Source organism: Saccostrea cucullata, unplaced genomic scaffold (genome assembly GCF_032062105.1).
Source record: "Saccostrea cucullata isolate Sc308-1 unplaced genomic scaffold, CSIRO_AGI_Scuc_v1 ctg1322, whole genome shotgun sequence".
Classification (NCBI taxonomy): domain Eukaryota; kingdom Metazoa; phylum Mollusca; class Bivalvia; order Ostreida; family Ostreidae; genus Saccostrea; species Saccostrea cuccullata.
Window position 1 is genome coordinate 32737 of NW_026930818.1, and position 11420 is coordinate 44156.

At 33.0% G+C, this 11420-nt stretch overlaps 2 protein-coding genes across 2 annotated transcripts; one reads left to right on the forward strand and one right to left on the reverse strand.

Moving 5' to 3' along the window:
- Positions 1-3216: 3216 nt before the first annotated feature.
- On the forward strand, positions 3217-4321 carry LOC134230230 (uncharacterized). The gene is made up of 2 exons (XM_062711993.1): positions 3217-3263; positions 3373-4321. The coding sequence occupies exons 1-2, from the start codon at positions 3256-3258 to the stop codon at positions 4184-4186; spliced, it is 822 nt and encodes a 273-aa protein (XP_062567977.1). The 5' UTR covers positions 3217-3255; the 3' UTR covers positions 4187-4321.
- A 3991-nt stretch (positions 4322-8312) lies between these two features.
- On the reverse strand, positions 8313-10953 carry LOC134230235 (uncharacterized). Its single transcript, XM_062711998.1, has 2 exons — positions 10815-10953; positions 8313-10619 (listed from the first exon to the last, which is right to left on the reverse strand). Exons 1-2 carry the CDS (start codon positions 10824-10826, stop codon positions 8601-8603), a joined length of 2031 nt encoding a protein of 676 aa, XP_062567982.1. The 5' UTR covers positions 10827-10953; the 3' UTR covers positions 8313-8600.
- Between the last annotated feature and the right edge of the window lie 467 nt (positions 10954-11420).

Sequence of the window (11420 nt, forward strand, 5' to 3'; positions counted from 1 at the left end):
TGCAAAAAAATTGAAAGGTTTATTAGAGAAAGGATCCAGAATCAGGAATCAACTACATTAAATTTCTTCATGACAGTGTCCAAACCTGCACGCCTGGAAGAGTAAAGGGGTTTTCGGGATAAACAGAAAGTTAATGTTTTTTGCACATTAACAATATTCGCCAGATCTTTGACCTTCTGACTTGTTTCTATTTCCAAACTGAAAAAAAAACCTTTCAGAAGGACAAAACAAGTCCAGCAGGAAATCATTGGGTCTGCCATTTTCCAGTATCCTAAGGGTCATACCCAAAAATGAGTTCTAAAAACTATCAGAATTTGGATAAAAAAAATATTACGATATGTGTTTTAATTAAAAGAGATTAATAAGTTAAATCATGAAGACCAACTAATTGAAAAGCGTCATTTGCTTCTTTCCGAGCACCCAGGACATTATTTATTGAACAGCCCTCGTACAACCATTCCCCACGATGAATTAAAGTTCAAACTTTTTTATATTGTTGACAGCTGCTTTTTCAATCAATATATGGAACTCGTAAATTTATCAAACAGTGTAATTGGTCATTTTCAAAATTATTTAATTAAACTGATTGTGTTAATATAAAAAAGATGCTAGAGTTTTTGAATGACAACATATATGCTTTTTTTAAAACCAACAATCTATTGGGATATCCCATCGGTACCAGTTGCACCCCACTAGCTATAAGCAGACCTATTTTTGTACTAAAATGAAGCAGTTTTTGTCCAAAATCTTCTATGTGAAAGAAAAGTTTTGCTTTCAACTCGAAAAAGAACCCTCACTGCTCAATGGCCCTGGGTGCCGAGAATAGGAAAACGTGCAGCTCTCCATCGGCAAGTGGTGACGTCTCCATATGAGCATATGAGCGAAAAAGTCTGGAGAGGAACGGTAAACAACATAATCAATCAATCAATCAACTCGACATTTAGATACAGTATATCGCCGACGTATTGTCAATTAACAATGGTTATTTCCAGTCTTATGTTGATAAGAGATATCCCAGAATTTGAAATAAGATGCCACAGAATCTGATACATCTATTTAGTATTTGGATATTTTACTTGAAAAAGACCTTAATGGTAATCTAACAATCATGTAGCAATATAACTTCATCATCTACATAAGGGGTTTCTATCTCTTAGCTTATTCAATGCGCAAGAGCATGTTTTACTTATGATCAATTTCTAAAATTAGGTTATTGACAGGCAAGTTGCTAATCGAACATTTTGTGACAGTTTGTTCCATAAAAATGCAGATGATAAAAGAACGTTTGTAACAAATATCAGCAGTCTCGTTTAGATTCATCATTTCGTAAGTTCTATGGCCGATACAGTGATCTTGTCAGCATATACAATATACTATTGAGTCAAATGATGACCGACGTTTTACATTCAAGTGTTAGACCATTATTTACACACTGAATTGTCGACGGATTTTTTCATTATTTCTCGATCATGACAAGGAGCACAAGCGTACGGCTGGTGTGACGGGTCGGCAGGGGATGCTCACAACTCCATGGCACCTGATCACACCTCTGATGATTTGAAAGTCTAGGTTTGCTCTGTTCCAAATTTGTGTTGTTAAAAAGACTTTTGAGCCTGAATACTATTCGTTTTTCATATATTTCATTTGAAACAATTCTGAAAATGAAGCTTAAAATATAAATCTTTTTGTGCAATAAAAAATATATTTCGTATAATGTGATAATCTTTTATATATTAGAAAGTCTTTTAAAATGATTATATTTGCACTTCACAATTGTACAAAATAAATGAGTTTTAGAGAAATGGAACTCCCTTAAATTTAGCTGTAATGATAACAAGCATATAGATTTAAGAGGACTGGGTGTTTATGGCCCTTTTATGACTATATTAATCTATATTTTCTCCTTTGACCGAATATGACAAGATGAACACGGTCGGCGTCGCCGGTAAGCACGGGGTATATGCTCTTCTGTGGCACATGGACAAAACACTTTTGAACATGAATGTTGTTTGTTATCTCACAATTTCAAAAATGAGAAGTCAGGATGCTTACATGTATAGTGTTTCCTCCTTGAATGTATTAATTGATAAATTTTAAATTAGAAAATGTATAACTGGTGCTTTATTGATAGGTTTATGAAGAAACATGAGTTGTATAAGCACAGTATATAATTGAAAAAAAAAATCGAAAAATATTAAACTAAATATACTTAATAGAACATTCTTATTTGAAGCAAATTTAGTATTATCAAAATTGATTCTTTCATAGATTAGGTTTTCATTTATAAATCAAACATGCAAATCATTTATAATGTGTCTGATCTAAGAAGCCTCCATATACCAATCTGAAGATGCATTGCCCTTAATTTCTTTAAATGAATTTTTAAAACACAGTTTTTTTATTCTACAAATCATACATAACATTGTCAAACCTGTCGTTAAATTAAAAGGAATAAACGCGCATTTGAAAAGCCAGTTTTAATGATATACATCTGGTATAAAAGGTGCACCTTTCTCAGATAACCTATACAGGTTTTAAAAAACCAAAAGGTTATACCTTAAATGAATGCTGTTTAAAAAGATAAGGCATCCGTTTAAATCGCAATACGTTAGGCATCATTTATGATTATATTTATGAATGATTTCAGAAATTGGCAAAGGTAAATACAGACTTTGATTTATTAGCATCGGAAATTGTAATATAAATTTTTCTACATATCAAAAAAAAAACGTCAAAATACACAATACACATAAATAACCTATCAATCAAATATAAAGAACATCAAAAGCATTAACAAAACTACGAAATCCATTGACATTAGTTAATATTTTTAAGGTAACATAAATTCCAGAGTGTCTAATATGTATTTAAAAAAAAAACGAACATGCCTTGAACAAAAAAGGAATTGTTTTCTCAGTGCAGTTTGATTGATGATATTAATAATTAAACAATCATTTACAATGTAATTGCTAGTTAAGCAGACAATTAACATGAAATACAGGGACAGATATATTGAATTGGGATATTTGAATTCCGGAAATGTTACGTCACGATAAAGAACAATAGCAAGGTCGGAACTACAATCTGAAAATAGGAACAACAACATCCGATTTTACAATTATTGGGAATTTCTTTCTTATGAATTTCATTAAAGATTTCATATATAAGGCATATATAAAACAATCATAATCTAAAACTTACTCCAGAGAAAAGAAAGGCGAAAGAACAACGATAAGATACACTCTTACAATAATAATGTATAGGTAAGTTTTTTTTCTGATTATATTTTTCATTATTATTTATAAGTTCTGTAATCGATGCAAAATTGGAATTGAATGAAATTGTGCTAATTATTGTTTGCATTGTTTCCAGACAGAGATTTGGAACATCTTCAAGAATCTTTATTATCTTCATCATCGCTACATCCAATGTTTATGTTCGAGCACAAGAGACCAACACCTGTAATCAGATGTGTAGAGAAGAAAAGAAATACTGTACAAAAGACTGCGACATGCCAAGACTAAGGCATGAGAGCGACCAGTGTAAAGGACAATGCAATGAGGACATGTTATATTGTCTAGATCGCTGCAATAACATGGTAGAGCTAACACATAATATTCCTGTGAGAAATGTAGCATTGGTTAAAAGTGATGTACCCAGTGAAAAGCAACAAAATGCAAAACCACTCTTTCCTAATGTATTTGATGTAAATTTTGTCAAATTGTCATCCGAGAAAATATTTGATTCTCACCCTCCAACGACCAATATACCACCAAGCACCAGCGTAAACCCTTCAACGACCAATATACCACTAAGCACCAGAGTGAACGTCGACAAAAATCAATCAGAAGTCACTGAAAACTCTAAGAAATGTGTTGCACAATGCACCTCAAAGGAATCTGAGTGCGAGGTTGAATGTCTCATCGCATATCATGCAAACAATTTTCAAGATAGTGACTGTTCATCCGGATGTGAGAGGAATAAAAACATCTGTATTAAGAACTGTGAAGCTGAGAGGAATGAACCCAGGAGAACCGAGGAGGACATCGTAGTGGCAGTTCCGGGTCAGGTTTCAAACCTCAGAATACCATCACTGTCTTTGGAAAGAGAAATTAGTGTCTTAGAGAAAATCTTAATGGGACTTCCATCCTCGGGCACGCAAATGATAGGGAAATGGGTATTGTAGATTATTTAAATAATGAAATCCACTCATTCTTGGCATATCATTCCTCTTTCATAAATTGTTATTTCTTTCATTTTTTTTAACATTTATATATTTATCGTATCCATTGTTTGATCCATTGTTGTTTATAGATTTTCATTTCCTTCGTTTTTTTTATTACGTTTTATACTTATTTATGTTTATAATAAAATTTGCGAAAAAAATCTTGATCAGTTCTCTATAAACAGGAGAGAACTTGGCCATATGCAAAATATGTAAACTCGACATTTAGATATATCGACAACGTACTGTCAATTAACAATGGTAATTTCCATTCTTATGTCGATACGATATATCCTGGTGAGCTTGAGATAAAAGATACCACAGAGTCTGACACATCTTTTTCATATTTTGATATTTTACTTGATGAAGGGTATGGAGATAAAGAACAGTATTCAATATCAAAGTCCATTAAACAATACAAAGTAGGAGTAGGGCAAACACGGACCTCTAAAACATCAGAGGTGGGATCAGGTGCCATGGAGGAGTGAGCATCTCCTGCTGACCGGTTAATTCATTAATGGTGATCCAACAGCCACGCTCTATGATAAACGTGATAACTTTATCTTTTCTATCTTCAACTTCCCTTACTTATGCAGCAATATACCTTCATCACCTGCATACGGAGTATATATATATATCTCAGTTGATTAGATACGCAAGAGCATGCTCTACGTATGAACAATTTCTACAACGAGGTAAATTATTGACAAACAAGTTGATAAAACAAGAATTTCAGCAGTCTCGTTTAAAGTCATCATTTCATAAGTTCTATGGTCGAATCAATGACCTTGTCAGCAAATACAGTTTATCATTGAGTCAAATGCTGAATGACGTTTTTCATACTTATTGTTAAACCATTATTTATACACTGAATTGACAACGGATTTTTCCTTTATTTCCCGATCATGACAAAAAGCACAATTGTTCTGGAATACTTTTCGTTATCTCCATATGTTTCATTTAAATCCAGAGTAACAAATGGCAGAATCATATTCCCACTTTATCATATTCTTCTCAAATCTGCTTGAAAATGATCGTAGAATTGGTCTTTCCAGTCCCTCCATTGAAAAACAAATATCAAATAAAATTTCTCTTAGAGATGGGTTTTGATTTTCATACTCTTTGACTTATATGATTCTCAATTGAATCAGTATCCCTTGCAAATGAAACATTTGCAAAATCTGTCATTCATTCCACTTATTACAAATTTAAAACATGATCATTGAGGCAAAAATTGCTTTATTTAATGACTAAATGAATTATCCTGAACTTAAACTTAGGTAATCTGGAGAAGTTCACTGGCAGAAAAAATATATAAGATATATGAGTAATGTGTAACAGGTCTAATTAAATTCGAATGCATACCAAAGGAAAAGAGTAGAAATTCATACTTGATATCCAAATTACCTTGGACCTAAGCATGTTTCATAAACTTGACCAAAGATTATTTAGGAATAATCAACATAATGCTGAATTCATGTTTTCACACTTCATAATGGGAACACATTGGGACCTTAGAATTAGCGCATAGTTTTCTTCTGACATTTCGTTAGCAAAAACTTACAAAAGGATCAGGGACACTGAAAAAACAAGAATATATTCTGTGTAATGCCTATCTTCTTGAGAGAGAGAGAGAGAGAGAGAGAGAGAGAGAAAGAGAGAGAGAAAATTAAAGTTTTAATTAGATTAAACGAGAGGGAATAACAATTAATAAATTTCTTTCAATGAGAAAGTTCCAACTTCACACAGAGATTATACATATTAAGGTCAGGTGATACGTTCCTCAGATGTCTGTTTGTAAATCTTTATATTATATTAAAAATATTTAAAATTATAATTACCTTCTGATTTCTTAACTAGTTTCTAATTGTCTGAAAACATTACAACATTACAATGACAAAACAATCCTCTTGTATCTTTCAGGCACGTAACAACAGGGGGAGGGGGGCTTTTTTCCAAACATAACTTTTAACTATAGAAAATGTTCATTTAAAGACCGGTTGGCCCCACAACTTTTTGTAAGAGTAAGGGTCAAATAAGGGTAATGTAGTATATTAGGAAGAATATTTGTTACTGAAAGAAGAGAAAGCTACCTCCCCCCCCAAAATAATCGGATTTTCGAGTTTGGGCAATCCCCCCTTTTTTGCTTGTCAAGATTTTTCAGGTCGGTTGAATTTTTCTGTCTAGTTGCCCCCTCCCATAAATATATTATTTAGGAATGTATCATCTGTTCTTAATGTGACCAATTTGAGTAGGTATCTATGAAAACATTGGATTTTTTTTACAATATTGAAATTCAAATGTCAAACAAGACATGAATTTTGTCGAATTTTTAGGCATATTTTATGAATTATGACCAGATTTAGAAATCATAACCTTTTAAAAATTTATTTAATGCATAAAATGATAATTTCAAAAAATGTGAATATCCCTGCCATCTTGTCTTTTACATTGCCTATTTTGTTAATACATACATATGTTAACCAATACCAACCACTATAAACCATGCGTTTGATAAGTTTGGCATCCGTATTTTAATAATATCTAAGATAACGTATAACCTTCTGACGCAGTACAATCAGACGGAAGCCATATTTGTTGAGTAAAGTGTTTGAAATTTTGATGTTAAGATTTAATGTATTTAGCGTGTCTGAATTCATAGAATATGTTACACTGGCAGCGGTATCGAAATACTTTTTAATTATTGCAATACTAGTGATGGTCATTTTCTTATTCATTATAATAACCTTGTTAGCAAATACATCCTATCATTGGGTCCTATTTACTGACTTGTTTCATACCAAATAAGGCGTTTGTTTTTATACTGAATTAACTACGGGGAGTTTCGTCTACCTGAACAACGCGGTAGGTGTTACTGTTTAACAGGTGGTGCCTAATCAGGCACCTGATCCCATCTTTAGAATTTCCAGGGGTTCATGATTTTTAACACTACTTTGTATTGTTTTATGGACTTTGATTATTAAATACTGTTCGTTATCTCCATATCCCCCCCCCTTATACCCTATTCATATGTATTTGTATTTTATATAGATTGTATGAGATATATCACTGATCGACCACTTTTCGTTATCCTTACCTTTTATATCATAAGCTATTGTTAAATAAGTTGCTGACACAAGAAAATCAACATTCTTGTTAAAAGTCAACATTTTGCGAATTTTGTAGTCGTTGCAAACTAAATCTAAAAGAGCTAAAAAGATATACATTTCTTTGAAATATTAATATATTATCTATGTATAAAGTGCGTACATCGCTCTGGTATTATGCTAACAAGAACTTTTAATTTTCACGAAATCATTTTTAATATCTGTGATAATATAATATGTACTATTAAAAAATATTCATAAAAAATAAAACGATTGAACTTGGTTGACAGATTTTTTCCGAATATCAATAAATAAAATAAGTTAATGATAATGTCGTGGATTTCAAAAAATGAATTGCTCTAAATATACTCATTTTCCTAATGTTTTTTAAAAAATAATTGTAATGTCTTAAGATTACATAATACTTTGCAAGAATTATGAATAAGGTGACGTTTTATTATTAAACATGGTTTTGAATGTCTTTGTTTCGCAAATTTCGCTTAGGAGTCTTCTAAACCTCAAAGCAGAAAAACATTATAATTGTGGGATTAAATTTAAAGTTACTTCTCATTCCAAACACGAATTCCATTTGACAATAAAAGGACAATTAAAGTCGTGTTAAATTAAAGTTATGTCTGAAGATGCAATTAAAACCATCTAAAATCCAGTTACAAGAAAGATACATAGAAAGCTTACAAATGATTCATCATTGAAATAACGAGAAATTTTTCTCTTTAAAGTTTAATGTTAAGTATGCTTTTCAGAATTTTAATATGAATTAAAATGATTAATGATATACAGGCCTAAATGTAGGGTAACAGGTGATTAACGCAAAGGTAATAGCAACAAGACCGACAGGTTTTCTCGTTTTCTCCATATGCAACAAAGACTTTTCCATACAATTAAGATGAAATTAAGAAATGACAAAAATGCAACAACGATCATAAGAATAAAAAAATATTTAATGAATAAAGGGATAGTAAAGAGATTCCTCACTGAAGATACAAAATACAACACATAGAAAAATAAATATCAACAAGGACACTTTACTATGAAGAAAATGAAATTAAACAAAGAGTCTTAAAAGTAGTCTAAGTCATTAATCAAAGCAAAATTCAAAACAAGGAATTGATATTATGCTTAGATATTGTCGCTTTTTGAGTCCTTCTAGTACTCAGATCCAGACCACATTGGTGTGGGACGTTGTGTACGAGATCGAGTGAACTCTTTAGATGGGTTTCTTTTCCTTTCGAATTCTATAAAAGTCTTCACCCTTCGTTTGAATCTGATGATGGTACATAGTCATAGTCTTCACCATGGTTAAAATGTATGTCATTATATAAGTAATTATTATAAAATTCAGGTTTTGATACTCGCTCTTTTTGCTTTTCGAGTCTCTCTATCTGTCGTTTCACTTCTTCTTCACTGCATTCAGCCACACATTCTCTATGGTCATCATAACATTCAGTCGAACAGCCAACTTCTGGTGTGCCAATCTTACAATCATCTAAGCAGAAATTTCTTTTAGCGACACATGATCTCTGGCAAAGCATTTTTAGTATGCTCATTGGTTTTGCGGAACTTATCTTGACTGCCCCTTGTTCGAAATTTGTATATGGTGATTCATGTGCACCTGTTTCCGATGCCCTCTCCAATTGCTTTTCAAGTTTATCTTTTTGGCGTTCCAGTTCATCTTCGTTGCATTCCTTCACACAGTCTCTATGATCATCGTAGCATTCAGTAATACACCCGGCCTCTGGTATACCAGTTTTACAATCATTTAAACAGGAGTTCCTTTGGGTAACACAGGTTGTTTGGCATATCAATTTAAGCGCGCTCATTGGCTTCGTAGAGCTTATTTTGATTGTGCCATGTACTTTCTCATCTTTGTTTTCAGCTATATTATAAACACCTGTTTCTGATGCCTTTTCTAACTGCTTTTCAAGTTTGTCCTTTTGTCTTTCAACTTCTTCTTTATTGCAGTCAGCCACACACTCTGTGTTATCTTCATAACATTCCGTCGAACACCCGACTTCTGGCTTGCCGATCTTACAATCACTTAAACAGGAATTTCTGGTTATCACACATGATGATAGGCATAATAATTTGAGCATACTCATCGGTTTTGAGGCACTTGTCTTGATTTCTCCACTGATGGTTTGGATTATAAGCTCTGCTTTTGGTTTTGGGGTTGCAACGACAGTTTTTGCCTTTTGTATTGATGGTGTACTGATAGATCTAGTATTTTGTGAAATTTCAAGTCCAGTATTACTTTTTCCAGATATCGCTCCAGTCTTTTGTTGTCCATAATCTTGATTACATTCAGAAACACATTCATCATATTCAAGTGTACATTTCGTTTGGCAAGATGGATCTGTTGCAGCACATTCGCTTTGACAACTAGACCTCTCCGTAGAACATAGTCTTACACAAATAGAATGGATTGAGTAGGGTTGTCCTTGATTGGTGTTAGAAGGATCAACCCAGTTGACATTTGTTGACTGCTGAGAGTTCCAATTAGCTGCTGAGGCTTGCTTAGTGTACACGTTATAATTTCCAGTCTGGGGTGTGTTTCCCTGCGTTTCTTTCACAACGTCAATTTGGACTGTATCTAAGGTGTTTGTTGTACTACCAGCTGCAGCATTTGCGTCTGGATACTGGTCGTTACACTCTTTTTGACATTCCGCTAGCTCTGCCGGACATTCAGTCAGGCAAGATGTATCGGTAACGTCAGTCTGACAATCAACCATACATTCTACATTTTCTATAGAACATTGCACCAGACAGGTAACCTTTTGCTGGTTTGTTGAATTTGTTGCAGTGGTTTGTACATTGGATGACTGTACAGCAGTTGTCCCACATCCCTGCACACATTCGTCATAATCTGTAGTGCATTCTGGGAGACATCCGGGTTCTGGATCTTGATTGCATTCATTCTGACACCCGGTTCTCACCACTGAACATGCTTTAAGACACACTGATGTTGGTGAGGGCTTAGTGGTTGATACCTCAGAAACTGTTGCTTGAGTAGTCACTCCTGCTTCTACAATTGGGGTGTTTGAAAATCCCTTTGGAAGACAACCCTCTGAGCAAGATGAATATGTAAACTTGCAGGTCTTTGAGCAGTCTAAAAATCCGTTTCTGTTTAGCAGATGTTGCTTTCGACAAGTTGAACTACAGCCCACGTGGTCCAGATGACAAGATTTCTTACAGTGATCTGGTGATGTATGCAATGAGACCTCTGTACTTAGGGCCACGAAGCCAAGTGAAATACCAAGGATAAAAATCTGAATTAAAAATAAGCTTGTTTAAATCAAGAGGTCTATTCTGATAAATAGAAGGAGAAAAAAGAATAAGGTTACAAGTAGAAATTGATAAATGTAAGACACATTTTAAAATAAAAAAGATATATTAGAAATAATAAAATAAAAAAAAAATCTCGCAAAATGATTTTACAAAATGATTTACATTAAGAATCTTACCGATTTGTGCATGTTTTCTCTTCTTTTCCTATAAAGTGTGAAGAATCCTGAAAAATTTTGCGTTTATATGCTGTAGTTCTATGACGTCAGATTTCTCCCCACACATCAAAACATGCTGTAAGCTAATTGAAATAAATGAAAATTATCATGAACACATGACTTGTCATTTAAATTCATAACAATATCCATCACAGCATAATGATTGGCTTAATTGCGTTAATGGTTTAATTTTTGATCAGGCTATCGCTAGCTGTCAAAATCTTTATTTACACGCGGGAGTTTGACGTGAGTTATGAATTTTAAATTTTAATTAGTTTACTTATGAGTAAACGTTTTTACGCGCATTAAAGGACAGACACCACCCTAGTCCATAAATAATCTTGTGAAAGTTTGAACATTTATGTAACACTCCTTCAGAATTTTTTATTACACGTGTATACACATTAGTTACGTAACATAGCTTTGACAATTTTTGTAGATTCCAGAAGAAAACAAACAATATATTTTAATTTTTTAAAATACGTGTGTTAGTATTCTTTTCAAATCCTTTGACGTGTTAAGTTTAAGTACTTGATCAAAATATTTATTCAATCAAAAAACCGATAA